Genomic DNA, 15,443 nt, shown 5'->3' on the forward strand with positions numbered 1-15,443 from the left:
GTAGCGAAAACTGGTTCCTAAACCAGACCAACCCTTTCACCGAGCGGAAATTTTATTTTAATTTTATATCCTTCGATTCGGTAAAGTTTTTCCTGGGAATGTCTTCTGCGATGCCTTGCTGTTTTGGGACAAAAGTGTACAATTTATCTCTTGCCGCTTAATGGGCCCTTTAGGTTTGGATAATCTTGAGAGTTTTTGGGAAAACTAAATGAGATTTTGAAAATCATAACTGCACAGGCGATGTAGGGGACACATTATAACAGGATCTTCTGAATAGTAAAATATTAGTAGTAAATAAAAATAATTCTCGGGAAGGGATCAAATCTGAAAAAAATCAAATCACGAGCCGGCGCTTTCCGTTCAACCCTTGGCCGCACTTCAACTGACCATTGGTGCCCGCTCACCTAGCCGAATCTATCATCGCATTGTTCGTACTTCTCCCTCTGCATTCCTTTCACTGAAAAGGGTCATCCGCGGCACGCGCGAATGGTCAGGAATCTGTATCCTGCGTGGTTGCAGCCGACACTTAAACGGATGCGGCAAACAAAAAAGGACGATTTCAATTTGCAAAAACATATATTATGCTTTTATTACACGGGCTTTGTTATGTAAATTGCGCAAAAGCATCTACCACCAACAGAAATGGCAATAGCTGGGCAGAAATCGGAACCAAATCAATTTTGGAAATTTTTTGCACCAAAAGGTTGCCCAAATCGGTTGGGAGATTTATGTTAATTTAGGGAATTACATATTAAAGAATTTAAAAATGAAAAACAAATTTAATTAGAAATATAACAAACTGATAAATACTTGGATATTTGTTATTATTAGGTGGGCTGTAGACCATTTTTTTCAAAAATTTTTAAGAAATTATAGTTAAACAAGAGAGAAATCAATAATCGATACCGGTTACTCACTGGGCGTGATCGAGAGAAATTTACAAGACCAACCAAAAAATATTCCAAAAAATTAATCCTCTAATTAATTAATTGTATAGTTATAGTTGTGTTATTTTCGATATGTGTAGCATACTTACAGGCATTGCTTTTATTTACATGAGTAAACTGTCATGTAAGGAAATGTATCTTACATCCTTGTAAAATAAAATAATACTTTTTTGGACATGGAAGTGCGGCTAAAGCTTTAAGTTACAATCTCTTGAAAACAACCATTTTGCATTAAGTAAACAATAAAATATGAATAAATAATGAAAGAAATAAATTAACGCCAAGTGTTATTTCCAGTGTTATTTATTTCGGTATATTTATCTGTATGGTATTTAAAAACGGTCACTCTAAGTTACAAATTTCCGCAAAACGCGTTTAGCAATCTAGATGTTTATGTTTTTAAACATATAAAAAAGCATGAATTCATGTATGTAGTATTTAATGATAAATCAATGGTTATCTGTGTAATTTTAATGCTCAATAATTTCTATACTTTAGATTTCACAATGGATTTAGAGAACAACAACAATACGCCATTAACCGGCAAAGAACCCGAAAAATGTGCTGAAAAAAGAAAATATGTAATAACAGATGAAAAGCAAGGAGAAACCAAAAGACTGAAAAAGGAGGAATCAAATGTGGAGGCCACAAGCCGTCCGCCTGCGCAGAGCCCCAAAAAGCGCATCGAACTGAACGGAAAGCCCAAGCACAACAAGGATCTTAACTTCACGTACGGCAACTATAAGCACTACTACGGGAAGCGCATCCTGGACAAGGATTTTCACGACATACGCCTGGACGTGCTTGGCACGCAGCCGGATTTGTTTCGGGACAAGCAGCTACTAGACATTGGCTGCAACTCTGGATACCTGTCTATACAGATTGCCAAGAAGTTTAATGCCAAGAGCCTCGTCGGCGTGGACATTGATCGTGGCTTGGTAAAGGATGCACAAAGCGCCGCCAGTCACCTCAAGCGTAAGGCAACCCCAGGGCAGAGGACACCCCACATACAATTTGTGCACGGGAACTATGTCCTAGAGGACGACATCCTGCTTGAGATTGAGCGATCGCAGTTCGACGTAATACTCTGTCTGTCTGTCACTAAGTGGATCCACCTAAATTTCTGTGATTCCGGCCTGAAACAGGCCTTCAGACGGATGTACCTGCAGCTGCGCCCAGGCGGCAAGCTGATCCTGGAACCTCAGTCCTTTGACGGCTACAAGAGGCGCAAGAAGCTCTCGGTGAGCGTAATTAGACAAACAACCAAAATACAAACTTTTATAAATGAATTCATTTTTTTAGGAAAAAATCAGGGACAACTACAATGGAATTAAATTCCGACCCGAGCAATTCACCGAATATCTGCTTAGCCCGGAAGTGGGTTTTGCGAAAATGGAACTTATGGGCACACCGGAGCACTGCGAAGTAGGATTCAAGAGACCAATTCAGATTTTTACAAAGTCATAGGAAAACAGAATATGAAAATGATCAAAAAATGCTTGTAATCCCCATGTTTTAATTTCATTGAAGAAGAAAAGCTTCAAATGTGATCAGTACTACTTCATTCGCTTTACTTTACTTGAAGAGACTGGTATCTTTTCCAGCACGTTGGGAATCTTTTTCAGTAAATCATCGTGTGTTAGTTGAAAATCGCTGTCTGCCCACAGAAGTTTCAGTTCATCCATCACCAAACCAAGCCTCACTCCGTTAAGACCATGCTGAGCCAAAGCATTTCCCCTGATCGGGAAGTCCGGCTTGACCCATGACTTGAGCTGGTTGTAAAGTTCCAGTTTGCCGGAGTATTTTAGTAGTTGTTCTACGAAATCTCTTTGAATGTACTTTTGTAAGCACAACTTCTGGTAGTGCCGCAGTGTCGTGTACTGTGAGTCAACCTAGAAGTGGAAACTGGGGTTTAAAGACGTTATGTGAACTTTAGGGATTCGAGGTTATTACCTTCTCCCGCTCCTGTGTAATAAACCTAGCCAGGTCCCGTTCGTAGGCGGATAGCTTTAGGCGTTTGTGCATTTCCATAGCGTTTTCCACGGAGTGCAGCATGCCCGTCAAGTACAAAATCGGGTGATGTGGCTTTTCAAATTGATCTAGGGCTTTGCAAAGACGATCGAACTCATTCAGGTAGGGCTCCTTAGGCAGCCCAATGTACTCGAATAGCTCACAACGGTGCATCTGCAGAAACAATGCTGGTCCGAAATTGCCCACCACAATCTTTTGGAGCTCAGACCAGATCCGCTCGCCACTTATTCTCGTTAGTCCTTTCGCATTTTCCTTTATTGCTTCCAGGGTGGCCTTATCGTGGTTACTTTCCTCACTCGCGATGCGTCCGTAGAATCGGAAATACCGCAGGATGCGCAGAAAGTCCTCCTTAATGCGAATATCTGCTTCGCCCACAAAGACCACGCGCCGCTCCTGGAGATCATCGTAGGCATAAAAGTAATCGTAAACAGTGCCATCAAAGCCCAAGAACATAGAGTTGATTGTCAAATCGCGACGGTTTGCATCCAGTTGCCAGTCAGTCGTGTACATCACCTCCGCATGGCGTCCATCTGTACGGATGTCGATGCGTAATGTGGTCACCTCGAAATTTTCCTTGTCATTGATTCGAGGAGTGATGGTACCGTGCTTTTCGCCGTTCGCGTTGATCATTCGCACCTCCTCCTTCTCAAACATCTGCTTCATCTGCTCAGGAGTGGCGGTGGTGGCCAAGTCGATGTCCTTCGGCGCAATGCCCATTAGAATGTCGCGCACAGCTCCGCCGGCGATCCGAAGCTCGTAGTCGTACTTCTTGAAGAGCGCCACAAGCTCATTTAGCTCGGGGGTAAATATGCTCTGGAACTCAGGAGTTGCGATCTTCCGGAATGCCGGGTTTGTGCGCATTCTGGGTGGTTTCCCCAGCTGGGCGATCAATTCTGGAGAGGCGCCCCGTGAACAAGCCATACTACTGGTCATCGTCTTTATCCAGCGATTATGGTGGCGGGCGTTGAATGAAAGGATGGCACGTGTGGTCAACTTTACGAGGAGGCTTGGGCCATTCATGGAGAGATTTGAACACAATCGGGAATTTTCCCAAAAAACCAGCCTTCTGTGTCTAACTTTTGAGCAATGCCGAACAATTTTAGATTTAATGTTTAGACTTGAAAGCTTTGGCACCATATGTTATGTATACCCTGTAGTGCTGTTGTGGTAGGGCTTACGCGTCGTAGTGACAGAGAAGTAAGTTATACCAATAAATTTATAAGTTATTGGAGGATTCATAAGTGTATAACTATATTTAATATTCAACTCAATGAAAAATGTAATTATACAAAAATGTAACTAGTTTAACGGTTTTTATACTTAATAAATAAATGTATAGGGAACTCTTAAGGCGAGATCCCAGAGGTCAGTGATATTCCTTTCTTAACGGTAAAATGTGTATTGTAGAATTCGGTCACACTTACGGAAACCTGTTACTTGTTTACCACCGTCTTGCTCAAAGTATTTGAAATCAATGACAGCGCGGTTGCCGTTCGGCCAAGTCAGAAACTTATTGCTGCAGGGACACGTAATTCGAAGGATGAGCTCCCAACCCAAGGTGTACGTAACTAGACCGGATGTGGATGACAGCGGTCTGGAGTTGCTTCGCAAGAGGTGTGTGTTTGTTTATGCAAGCGGCTATTTAGTTATTAACATACGCACTAATATTGATATGCACGACTTTGTACAGCTGCCAAGTGAACATTTGGCATGAGACCTCTCCGGTGCCCCGCTCTGAGCTGATCCGCGAGGTGGCTGGAAAAGATGCCATTTACTGCGCTCTAACCGACACAGTTAACAAGGAAGTCCTGGATGCTGCCGGTCCGCAGTTGAAGTGCGTGGCCACTATTTCGGTGGGTTACGATCACATCGACGTGGAGGAGTGCAAAAAACGTGGCATTCGAGTGGGCTTCACACCGGACGTCCTAACGGATGCCACGGCAGAACTAACGCTCGCTCTGCTTTTGGCTACCAACCGCCGACTATTTGAGGCCAACAAGCAAGTTTACAACGGCGGCTGGAAGTCGTGGGCCCCTATGTGGATGTGCGGCCAGGGACTGAAGGGCTCTAGGGTCGGCCTGCTGGGCTTCGGCCGCATCGGCCAAGAGATAGCGGCACGCATTGTGCCATTTAAGCCGTCGGAGATAACATACACAACACGATCGCCACGCCCCGAGGAGGCAGCTGCTGTCAATGCCCGGCACGTGGACTTTGACGAAATGCTTCGCAAGTCAGACTTTATTGTAGTCTGTTGCGCCCTAACCCCGGAGACTAAAGAAATCTTCAATGCCGCGGCATTTCAAAAGATGAAGTCCAACTGCATTCTTATCAACACGGCACGAGGTGGAGTTGTAGACCAGAAGGCCCTGTACGAGGCACTGAAATCCAACCGAATTCTGGCTGCTGGTCTGGATGTTACGACGCCGGAGCCATTGCCCCTCGACGATCCTCTTCTGAAGTTGGATAATGTCGTTATTCTACCCCATATTGGCAGTGCTGACATCGAAACGCGAAAGGAAATGTCACGGATTACAGCCAGAAATATTCTTGCTGCCTTGGCTGGCGAAAAAATGGAAGCTGAAGTAAAACTATAAGCCAAGTAATCTCATTTCCTTAAAAACATCTGTTTGTAATTATGGAAAATATTCTAATTAAACATTTAGTCATTTAAAGGTATTTAAAATAATTGAAAAAAGCTTTATCTTATTAACTAACTTGAAAATGTCTATGAGGAAACAAAACAATTAAACTGCAGCTAGTCCTCGCCAGGCGGCAAGGGCTGGTTAAGATCGCTGCCGATAGGCGGGGGCACAGGCAGTGGCACTAGAGACGTCAGTACGGGCACTGTTGAAATTACACCAATTTCTGATGGATCCGGTGCTTCTTTTTTAATATGTTCGGCGCTAATGTAACCGCCGCTTTCGTCCTGAAAAAAAGATATCGTTATGTAGTAACTAAACATTTTCGATGTTGATATAGGGATGCGTTAACTACTTGCATTTAAGGGTAAAGTTAACCAGCGACCAATATTTAAACAAACTTAAAAAATTCATAGTTACCGTCACGAACACATCCACTGACTTCCCGGAGATGATGTCCAGGACCTGCTGGGTAATGCCACTACCATTCATCGGTTCGTCCTGCATGCTCTCCGCGTATTCCGACAATGCTGGTCTTAAATCGGGGCACTGCTGCAGTGCGTCCACCAACTGGGGAGGAGGAAGGTGCAGCAGGATTGGCATTGACTGCGGTTTCAGGCGCTGCACGGTCTTTAGGAAGCCCTCCCAGATAACCTTCTGTCGCCAGACCTGCTTCATGATCAGACGCTGCAGCAAGTTCATTACAAAGTTGGCCAGACGCGGGTACAGAGTTAGACTCTGAATTGTTGTGCGCATCATCAGTGTGGGCAGCGGAATAACCTCTACAAGCTGTTGTAGCACAGCCATAAGTACTTCCTGCGTGTACAAATCTCTTTCAGCCAAACAAAGGGATGTGGCCTTGACGATGGCTTTTAGGTCGCATACACTTGGGTCGATGGTGTGCAAAGCTACGAGAATATCAGTGGGGGACAACGCCATCGTCTGATGCGCGAATTCGGCACCGATACCAAGCAAACGATTGAAGACCTCCTTGACCACAGCGGGATTAAGTTTAATCAGCTTCGGCAGAACGGCTATTAGCTCGGAGCGAGTCAAGCCACTTAGTACGGGTATCATCACGCGCACATCCTTGACTTTGTTTTGGTAAAGATCGCGAACCCGCCGTACCAATTCTTCCTTCGGGGATGGCACTCGCTCCGTCAGTATATAAATTATACGAATCACTAAGGTCTCCATGCCCTTAGGACAATCCTCGATCAGCTGAAGCAGCGGCGCACTCTCCACACCCATCTTCTTTATGGGATTATCTAGACTGCGCAAGATCGTGCGTTTCAGTTCGGCAGAGGTGGCCACAAACACTTGACATATCTGCTCCAAGTAAACTATCGGAGAAATGAAATATTAATATAAACTTTCAAAGTTTGTTCTCATATAATAAGGGACAGCAACAACTTACCTTCCGGTTTATATGGCAGCAGGGTAAAGGCCAAACCAAAGCACACCTTGCCAGTGTCTTCCCGCCAGGCGGGCTCCTCCGTTGGTCGACCAAAATCTTGCGAGAAAACAGCTGCCGGTGGAGACTCCTGTATTAAAAATTTAAGCCACTCCAGAGCGAATTCGTCTATCCGAGACGGAAGTATTTTGTGCACATGGTACAAACTGACAAGGTGGGCCTGTGCCCGATCCCGCAGATCCACTCGCTCGTGTACAGAAAAATTAAGCAGCGCTCTGACGAATCGGTTCTTTCGCGGCGGCCTGAGGACTGCAAGGTCCTTGATCAGCTCCAGGCCGTGCTGGGAAAACTCGTCGTCCAGACTAAGTTGAACTAGATGTCCAATTGAAACTTCTGGAAGAATTGGTGCCTCTAGATAAACACGACGAATCAGAATAATCTTATCCTTGTGATCGCAACGCTCTCCAATGCCAAAGATGAGCTTATTCAGCAACTCGTTGTAGGCGTGATCGGGTCTGTTCTCTGTCTTAACGTAAGTGTGCCTTGTGAATCCTTGCAGCAGAGAGTACTCCTCAAAGAGCCAGGAAAATGCCAAATCAATACGCTGTTTTACATCCTCCAGGATGAACTCCATGATGCCGTAACGCACGTTATCAGGAAAGGTGGCCGCGATCACGGTGACCAACTTGCGGCGCCTGGCTGACACGCCTCCCTTAATACACTGCCGCTCCGAGTTGAGGATGCGACGCACTGCCTCTGTAAGAAACTTCTCTTTTAGGTTGCGTGGCAAAGGCTTGGTGATCTCCTGCAGCTTCAGTGTTTTGGCTCGTTCCTTCATCTTTTCAATCACCGTCTGCTCACCCCTAGCGCGCTCCATGGTCTCGCGCAGCTTCTTGGTTGCTTCCTCCTTACGTTGGAGCTCTTCTTCACTTAGTTTTTGAACAGCATCCTCGTCCACTACCATTGAAATGAGTGTGGATTCACTAGCTTGCACTTTCTTAACTCTCATCGGCGGGTCTCGACTGAATGTTGCGGCACCTGGTCCCAGACGCTTTTCAGATAATTGTTCGCCAAACATTCTGGAGATGTTAGTTACCTGCTGCTGAATAGACATTTCGCGAATGGGTGTATATTCCTGAAGAAACTTTTGTGGCGCCTCAGTGGGCAGACTTGGTAAGAACTCCAATACAAGCCCCACAACAGTTTCCGGATTACGGAAATGCTCTGCCAGAAACTTTTCATTAACGCGAGTGGACTTTTGTTTCTGTCGTTCCAATTCTTCAGTGTCTAGTTCCATTTCCCGCTGCTGCTGATCTTGCTGCTCGCTGGCCAAGCGCGCTCGCTTTGAAAGACTTTGGGCGGCATTTTCAAGGATGCGTTTTTGTCTGCGAGCCATCTCCTGTTTGTCCATCTTGGGAATAAGCTTCTGGATTTCGTTTGTGGAGGAGCCCAAGTCAACTAACATACCTCGGATGGTGCCTGAAAACTCAAAGGCACCGCGGTTTTTCAGCAATGTCTGCAGTTGCATCTTAAGACTCTTGCGCACGGAGCTTACTTGCGAGTCCGTGAGGGTGGGCGGCAGGTTGGCATTCAGCTGCTTAAAGGCATCCACCACGGAGCCCATAAAGACAGGCCGCATTTTAGCAACAGTACATAGACTGCTTGTGCAGGCAATTAAGTTCACTGAGGAAATATGCGTTGTTCCGTGGAACTGAAGCAGGATATCAAATATATTGTTTCCCTCCTCCTGCAACTTCTGACGGCGAAATAGTTTGCAGTGATCGGGGACATCGCCCAGCGAGAAGTCTCCATCTCGTTTCAGACTGTCCTCGTCAGCAAAGCTCTGCAGGACAACGACGCCTTCCAGAAACTTGATGGCATTTGTACGTATGCCGTCGTTTTCATTGTCGATCATGTCCAGTATTTGCGCCTTGATCAAGCTGAGGATGTTCCATGCCTGCTCCGCACTGTCACCGGGCTCCATAAGGCTGCACAAGTACTGCAATCCATTCTTGTAGATGCTGCCGCAGGCCTGGATCACTCTCTTGATTACCTGAGCCGAGTTATCCCTAAGCAGCATAGACACGATGTTAATCACATGAGGCAGTAGCTCCACTTTCACTTTGCTGTGATGGAAAAGAAACGTTTCAGCAAGAAGTTACTTCCTTGGACGGATATCCTTACCAAACTTGCTCTACGAAACCGACTACCTGCTTGCGAACCTCCATGTTTGGGTCGTGTGCCAAAGATAGCACGGACTCCAGAAATTCCTCGGCCAGCTCAGCGCAGGAACCAAGCACAGTCTCCTGCACCTTAACAAGCAGTTCACATTTTGTCGAAGGCGATGCGCTGGCCAGTTCATTGCACCAATCGACCACCTGAATGTGGAAATAAATAGTTCATAGTGCATTCCGGTTAGACTTTTCTGATTTGTGTACTACCTTTGCCCTCGCCGTGGCAGTCTTTTCGTCCGTGAACAGATTGGCCGTCTCCGAGACAAACTGGCTGCGCCCAATAATGCTGTCCATGATCGGATAATTGAAGTAGAATTGGGCTACTGATACTTCGGATATTTTTAAGAGCTGCCGGCAGGGTGGTAAGTTGTTATCGGTATCATTAAGAAACTATCGAAAACGGCTCTGTGATGTCAATTCAGCATATTTTCGCACAATCTGTCCAGTTTTGGCAAACTCATGATGTGTTTAAAAATAGGAATATTTAATTGAATATTTAATAAAATTAAGCTGAACAATCTTAAATTTTGTTAGCTCTTTCTGGAATAACAATATAAACTAAACCATTTTTAGCATATCGCAAATTAACGAGTTATTATCGATAAGCATGCTGCAGTTGTGCTGACCCAGCGATGTGCGGGGGTGACTATCGATAAGCCAGAAGCATCGATTTGCTCACATTTCTTGGGTGTTTTAGCGTGAAAAAAACGCCTAAATAAACGAATCGGCCAGAAAGTGCATCTAACGGATTGACGTTCGCGCCGCAGTCGAGGATTGGAACCGCAGACGCCGTCAAAGGCGACGAAAAACGTCGCAGCAACCGCCAGCCGTCGCAGCGGAGTGTTTACTAGGCGAGGGGTGCAGTGGAGGAGCTGTGTAGGCGCGTGCGTGTGTATGTGTGCGCCTGTTTGTGGGGCAGAGGCAGCGGCAGCGGCAGAGGAGCAGCGGCGGATGTAGCTCGTTGCCCAGACCCCGTAGTGGATACCACGAACTGCTAGCGCAAACGTAGCGCAGGCCAACTTGGAGGCACAAAGAAAATAAACACTGGAAACCGAAGACGAGGCCTTCTGGAACTGGAACAGCACTGCTCAACAGTCGCAGCCGCGTCGGTGACCGCACCCTAATGTCAAATAGCCAAGCGAATGCCAGCATCAGCGGTAGTACGGTAGCGGATGAACCGATCCAGCACCACCCCTCCTTGGCGGCCGTCCCCGTGAGTGCATCCTGCCCAGCAGCGACGCCGCCTTCGCAGTCGACGCAGCAGCCCCCGCACATAGTTGGTGCCTCAACAGCTGATGCGGGCAGCAGCGTTGCAGTCGGCGTCGGCGTCGTCGCTGGCAGCGAGGGCGTCAATCTGGACTCGTCGCCACGCGAGTCCGGGGACGATTCGGAGGATGAGAGCGAGATTTTAGAGGAGTCGCCATGCGGGCGCTGGCTGAAGCGACGCGAGGAGGTGGACCAGCGCGACGTGCCTGGGATTGATTGTGTCCATCTGGCCATGGACACCGAGGAGGGCGTAGAGGTCGTGTGGAACGAGGTGCAATATGCCAGCCTGCAGGAGCTGAAGTCGCAGGAGGAGAAGATGCGGCAGGTGTTCGACAATCTGCTGCAGCTGGACCACCAAAACATTGTCAAGTTCCACCGCTACTGGACGGACACGCAGCAGGCCGAGCGGCCCAGGGTGGTCTTTATCACCGAGTACATGTCGAGCGGATCGCTGAAACAGTTCCTCAAGCGCACCAAGCGCAACGCCAAGCGGCTACCGCTGGAGTCGTGGCGCCGGTGGTGCACTCAGATCTTGTCCGCACTCAGCTATTTGCATTCCTGCTCGCCGCCCATCATCCACGGCAATTTAACCTGTGATAGCATCTTCATCCAGCACAACGGCCTGGTCAAGATCGGCTCGGTGGTCCCGGACGCGGTCCACTACAGCGTCCGGCGCGGCCGAGAGCGGGAGCGTGAACGCGAGCGAGGCGCCCACTACTTCCAGGCGCCAGAGTACGGTGCCGCCGACCAGTTGACCGCCGCCCTCGACATCTACGCCTTCGGGATGTGCGCCTTGGAGATGGCCGCCCTGGAGATCCAGCCCAGCAATAGCGAGTCAACTGCCATCAATGAGGAGACCATCCAGCGCACAATCTTTAGCCTGGAAAATGATCTGCAGCGCGACTTGATACGAAAGTGTCTCAATCCACAGCCGCAGGACCGACCCAGCGCCAATGATCTGCTCTTTCACCCACTGCTTTTCGAGGTGAGTAAGCAAGTCAATTATCTTATCATGACAATAACCTTGTCAACTAGACCTTGGATTTTAATTCTCGGATTCATCTTGCGGGTGTGGAATTCAATTTATTCTCCTATCCATTACATTATGTAATTTACTTTTTCTTATGGAAATAATGCCTTTCTAAAATGTTAGAAGCTAGAAAGTTGAGACTAAAATTCCAGATTCCTGAGATATAGGTATAAATACGGATTTTATGAAAGGAATTATAGAAGCTAGAAAGTTGAGATTAAGATAGCAGATTCCCGAGATATATATGTATATTCCGAGATATGCCGCGCCTACAGTTTTAAAAAGTGTTGCGAAAATTTTTCATTATTTTATTAGTCATAAATTTCAATTGATTTGTCAAAAATCTTTCTGCCACGCCAATAATTTTTTATTTGAATGCTAAGTTATGGGTATCTAATAGGAATTCGAGTACAGCGTTCTCTAGTGTTGATTTTAAAATAAATATTTTTACATAGTTCAAAGTTTTTCCTAATATTCAGGTAATAATACATTTTTTGCTGCTACAGGTGCACTCCCTCAAATTGCTGACTGCCCATTGCCTGGTCTTCTCGCCCGCCAACCGCACTATGTTCTCGGAAACCGCCTTCGACGGCCTCATGCAGCGATACTATCAGCCGGACGTGGTTATGGCCCAGCTGCGGCTGGCCGGCGGCCAGGAGCGGCAGTACCGACTCGCAGACGTTTCGGGCGCCGATAAGCTGGAGAAGTTTGTCGAGGATGTTAAGTATGGTGTGTATCCGCTGATTACGTACAGCGGCAAAAAGCCGCCCAATTTCCGTTCCCGGGCCGCCTCTCCGGAGCGGGCTGACTCCGTAAAATCGGCCACGCCGGAGCCAGTGGATACGGAGTCGCGGCGCATCGTTAACATGATGTGCAGCGTTAAAATCAAAGAGGATAGCAATGACATAACCATGACAATACTACTGCGCATGGACGACAAAATGAACCGCCAACTAACATGCCAGGTGAACGAGAACGATACGGCAGCGGATCTCACCAGCGAACTGGTGCGCCTCGGCTTCGTCCACCTCGATGACCAGGACAAGATCCAGGTGCTGCTGGAGGAAACGCTTAAAGCAGGCGTTATGAGCGACGGTGCCGGGGCAGAGAGCTCCGGTGCGGGTGTGACGACCACGGCGACCATGGCGGCTTTGGAGCAGCTGGAGCGCAACTGGTCGATATCCTCTGAGGCAGACAAGCAGGGCACTGCCGTGATGTATGTACCGCAGGAGCAGCAGCAGCAGCACGCTAACGTGGACGTCGACGTAGAACAGTCGGGCACTACAAGCAATTGAAAGTATCAGCTTAGTATTCAGGGATGGCCGGCGCGTATTGTTTTTATTATATTGGGAAATTACACATTACGATTTTATTACTACTATTATTTGTTATTTTTATATATATACCTATATATATATGTATGTATGTATGTATTTGAAATAATATTTATGTATGTATGTATCATAAACGATGTTGAACCAGGCTTCCAGGCTAAAGAATTTGATGACATAGGACACACGGCAGACAAACTTGGGTCGAGTCTCGCGAGCACGATTCATATTAAAAATCGCAGAAATAATTAGCGTCATGTCGTAGAGAAACAATAATTTGGTGTTTTGATAACTTAGATCGTACCCAGAAAATACGAAAAATATTATAGATTCCTTGTTTCATGCCTCCTAAAAACAATGTTATTATTCCTATAGTTTCTTTGGTAAATTTGCCAGGAATTGTTTCGACCTCACGTTTTGGCCGCATGTCCTAATTATAATTTTGGAACCCTTTTTTGAAAACGCTGCTAGCAAGCTTAACAAAAATCATAGCATTCGCTTAGCACAACTCTGACACGAGCACGAATGAAATTCGCAGCTCCGGCTAGACAAGATTTGAATACGAAAAACCAGACGCATCAGATTTCGAGAAACGAACATCTTGACCCCGATTTAAAAACCTTTTTTTCTAGGACATTATCAAATTTCATAAGTTAGCCATGCCGCGAGGAGAACAAACCCTACAACCGCTGTGGAATGTATTTAAATGTATTACAAATATAAACAAATACGCAAGGCCACGAAATAAATAAATAAATTATTAAAGTAAAAACTCTAAAAACACAAGCAGTGAATGCAACAAAATAATACACAACAGACATAGCTACACTATTATTAAACAAATAAAGATAGCAACCAGCTGACTAATTACAAAGACTTTTTGTTTTTTCCGGACTCAGTCTCTCAATAACTCGTAGAGTAATTATAATAGATTAGTTGAAGACAAGGAGAAGGATGCATATATACTCTAGATCAGGATCAATGGCCAAGTGGAACTGGCCATGTCCCTCTGTCCGTATGAACGCCTCGATCTCAGGAACTATAAAAGCTGGAAGTACTCGCAAACGCGACCTTATTTATTTTCCAAAATGACTTTATTTTGATTTGATTGATCATAAGTATGACAAAGGTAAGATATGTGTTAAGCTTTCTCCTTAAGTACTACCACTGATCTTTTAGAAAGAAAGCTCAGGCACAGGCCTGAACAGCTGACTCGGACTCCTTGGGCTCCGGCGTGGCCAACTTGATGCGCTTGCACTGCCTCTGCTCCGGCTCGTCATCGCTAAAGCCTTCCGGTGGAGCGGCGCCCAAAGAGTCTGTGTCAGGGTGCTCCTTATCGCCACTCGCAACTGTCAGCGCTCTAATGGGTAGCTCCTGCTCATAGAGATCCAACAGCTTGTTGCCTTCGTACAGGACAAACGGCAAAGTGGCTCGCTGATAGTAGTTCGGCATTAGCTCTAAGTTGTTGATCACCGTGTCAAGCATGTGGGACTTCTCGCACCATATGCCCGGCGCATCGTTCCTTACTGGATTGATGTGCACATGCAGGTGATAGAAGGACGGCTGGTAATGAATGTACATGCGCAGCTGATTCGGATTAATGCCGTATAGCTTAAAAATTGCGTCCTTTGACGACTGGCGCACGTTACGCAAAAGATCAAGATGGCTCCCATTTAAGTCCCGCAGAGATTTGATGTCACGCTTGTGAACGATGGCCAGCAGATAAAGGGTTTCCACATTACGTCCGTCCCATTTGAGATCGGGCAGGAGGATAAAACCGGTATTTGGATCGTCGTTCTCGTACACGATACGTTCCTTCTCCTGTTTGTGCTCGAGTATGTTGTAGACCCACTCTAGGGAGAACTGACTTGAGGTGATATATGGAAGGGTTTTTCTTTGGTAGAGATCAGGAGTCTCCCGAATGAGATATTTTTGGGAAACTGAGTACTTCTCGATGTGCTTCTCGGTGGCGGGATAAATGACCGTGCTTTTCACACCTGTAATAATAATAGTTATTTAATACGTTTTATCAGTATGAATTATCAATTTAATTCTTACTGCATAAATCCCGGGTGGGCACAACCTGAAAACTGCCGTAAATATTGTTAATAAACTCAGTGTCAACTTTCAGGTCTGAGGTAAAATAACTAGGCTTCTTGGCAGACTCCTCCGATGACGCCGTGGCCACATCGCTTTCTCGGTAAGCTGCGGTTAATGAGGATTATAATATAAAGAACATTTCCTTCTGTAATTCACGTTTTTATACCATTTTTCTCAAAAACAACAATGGCATCATCGGTTCCTAGATCCGGAAAAGTGCCAAGAAGCGATATACTTTTCCTAACGCTGTTGTTGGTTAGAATCCGCTTCAGCCGGAACTTGGACAAGTCGTATGGTGGCGACCTTACCTCTGTGCTATCAACTGGTTCCGACATTTTTGTTAATAATAACAATAGCTTGAAAGGTATATGTATTTTTATTTTCTTGCGGCTTTTTACGGAGGCAGCGTGACCGTGTCTGGCCTCTACAAAAATCCATACTCATTTCATAC

The 15,443-nt window shown here is 46.2% G+C and overlaps 6 protein-coding genes across 7 annotated transcripts; 3 read left to right on the forward strand and 3 right to left on the reverse strand.

Annotated features, from left to right (window-relative positions):
• The first annotated feature begins 1,298 nt into the window (after window positions 1-1,298).
• Window positions 1,299-2,503, forward strand: LOC6537522 (probable RNA methyltransferase CG1239). Its single transcript, XM_002098032.4, has 3 exons — window positions 1,299-1,374; window positions 1,446-2,188; window positions 2,250-2,503. Exons 1-3 carry the CDS (start codon window positions 1,365-1,367, stop codon window positions 2,412-2,414), a joined length of 918 nt encoding a protein of 305 aa, XP_002098068.2. The 5' UTR covers window positions 1,299-1,364; the 3' UTR covers window positions 2,415-2,503.
• On the reverse strand, window positions 2,493-4,129 carry LOC6537523 (CCA tRNA nucleotidyltransferase 1, mitochondrial). Of its 2 annotated transcripts, none has more exons than XM_002098033.4 (2): window positions 2,901-4,127; window positions 2,493-2,839 (listed from the first exon to the last, which is right to left on the reverse strand). In XM_002098033.4, exons 1-2 carry the CDS (start codon window positions 4,113-4,115, stop codon window positions 2,504-2,506), a joined length of 1,551 nt encoding a protein of 516 aa, XP_002098069.2. In that variant the 5' UTR covers window positions 4,116-4,127; the 3' UTR covers window positions 2,493-2,503. The 2 variants fall into 2 exon arrangements, with proteins under 2 accessions (XP_002098069.2, XP_039231013.1); XM_039375079.2 differs by having other exon boundaries at window positions 2,713-2,852; window positions 2,901-4,129.
• A 266-nt stretch (window positions 4,130-4,395) lies between these two features.
• On the forward strand, window positions 4,396-5,664 carry LOC6537524 (glyoxylate reductase/hydroxypyruvate reductase). Its single transcript, XM_002098034.4, has 2 exons — window positions 4,396-4,592; window positions 4,669-5,664. The coding sequence occupies exons 1-2, from the start codon at window positions 4,453-4,455 to the stop codon at window positions 5,570-5,572; spliced, it is 1,044 nt and encodes a 347-aa protein (XP_002098070.2). The 5' UTR covers window positions 4,396-4,452; the 3' UTR covers window positions 5,573-5,664.
• On the reverse strand, window positions 5,582-9,701 carry LOC6537525 (symplekin). Its single transcript, XM_002098035.4, has 5 exons — window positions 9,473-9,701; window positions 9,216-9,409; window positions 7,035-9,157; window positions 6,038-6,960; window positions 5,582-5,904 (listed from the first exon to the last, which is right to left on the reverse strand). The coding sequence occupies exons 1-5, from the start codon at window positions 9,557-9,559 to the stop codon at window positions 5,734-5,736; spliced, it is 3,498 nt and encodes a 1,165-aa protein (XP_002098071.1). The 5' UTR covers window positions 9,560-9,701; the 3' UTR covers window positions 5,582-5,733.
• Window positions 9,702-9,892: 191 nt separating this feature from the next.
• Window positions 9,893-13,766, forward strand: LOC6537526 (nuclear receptor-binding protein homolog). The gene is made up of 2 exons (XM_002098036.3): window positions 9,893-11,516; window positions 12,068-13,766. The coding sequence occupies exons 1-2, from the start codon at window positions 10,389-10,391 to the stop codon at window positions 12,854-12,856; spliced, it is 1,917 nt and encodes a 638-aa protein (XP_002098072.1). The 5' UTR covers window positions 9,893-10,388; the 3' UTR covers window positions 12,857-13,766.
• Window positions 13,767-13,967: 201 nt separating this feature from the next.
• Window positions 13,968-15,410, reverse strand: LOC6537527 (m7GpppX diphosphatase). The gene is made up of 3 exons (XM_002098037.4): window positions 15,159-15,410; window positions 14,951-15,097; window positions 13,968-14,889 (listed from the first exon to the last, which is right to left on the reverse strand). Exons 1-3 carry the CDS (start codon window positions 15,325-15,327, stop codon window positions 14,081-14,083), a joined length of 1,125 nt encoding a protein of 374 aa, XP_002098073.1. The 5' UTR covers window positions 15,328-15,410; the 3' UTR covers window positions 13,968-14,080.
• Between the last annotated feature and the right edge of the window lie 33 nt (window positions 15,411-15,443).

The sequence above is a fragment of the Drosophila yakuba genome, chromosome 3R (assembly GCF_016746365.2).
Source record: "Drosophila yakuba strain Tai18E2 chromosome 3R, Prin_Dyak_Tai18E2_2.1, whole genome shotgun sequence".
NCBI lineage: Eukaryota > Metazoa > Arthropoda > Insecta > Diptera > Drosophilidae > Drosophila > Drosophila yakuba.

Bases quoted from the DNA above. Each gene is read 5' to 3' on its own strand.
- LOC6537526 (XM_002098036.3), top strand. From the start codon at position 10,389: ATGTCAAATAGCCAAGCGAATGCCAGCATCAGCGGTAGTACGGTAGCG. The intron at 11,517-12,067 runs GTGAGTAAGCAA...TTGCTGCTACAG, and splicing joins TTCACCCACTGCTTTTCGAG to GTGCACTCCCTCAAATTGCT.
- LOC6537523 (XM_002098033.4), bottom strand. From the start codon at position 4,115: ATGGTGCCAAAGCTTTCAAGTCTAAACATTAAATCTAAAATTGTTCGG. The intron at 2,840-2,900 runs GTAATAACCTCG...TTCCACTTCTAG, and splicing joins TTACACAGGAGCGGGAGAAG to GTTGACTCACAGTACACGAC.
- LOC6537527 (XM_002098037.4), bottom strand. From the start codon at position 15,327: ATGTCGGAACCAGTTGATAGCACAGAGGTAAGGTCGCCACCATACGAC. The intron at 15,098-15,158 runs GTATAAAAACGT...CATTAACCGCAG, and splicing joins TGTTGTTTTTGAGAAAAATG to CTTACCGAGAAAGCGATGTG. The intron at 14,890-14,950 runs GTAAGAATTAAA...TTATTATTACAG, and splicing joins GCCCACCCGGGATTTATGCA to GTGTGAAAAGCACGGTCATT.
- LOC6537524 (XM_002098034.4), top strand. From the start codon at position 4,453: ATGACAGCGCGGTTGCCGTTCGGCCAAGTCAGAAACTTATTGCTGCAG. The intron at 4,593-4,668 runs GTGTGTGTTTGT...GACTTTGTACAG, and splicing joins CTGGAGTTGCTTCGCAAGAG to CTGCCAAGTGAACATTTGGC.
- LOC6537525 (XM_002098035.4), bottom strand. From the start codon at position 9,559: ATGGACAGCATTATTGGGCGCAGCCAGTTTGTCTCGGAGACGGCCAAT. The intron at 9,410-9,472 runs GTAGTACACAAA...TTCCACATTCAG, and splicing joins CTGCCACGGCGAGGGCAAAG to GTGGTCGATTGGTGCAATGA. The intron at 5,905-6,037 runs GTAACTATGAAT...TCTTTTTTTCAG, and splicing joins CAGTGGATGTGTTCGTGACG to GACGAAAGCGGCGGTTACAT.
- LOC6537522 (XM_002098032.4), top strand. The intron at 2,189-2,249 runs GTGAGCGTAATT...TCATTTTTTTAG, and splicing joins AGAGGCGCAAGAAGCTCTCG to GAAAAAATCAGGGACAACTA.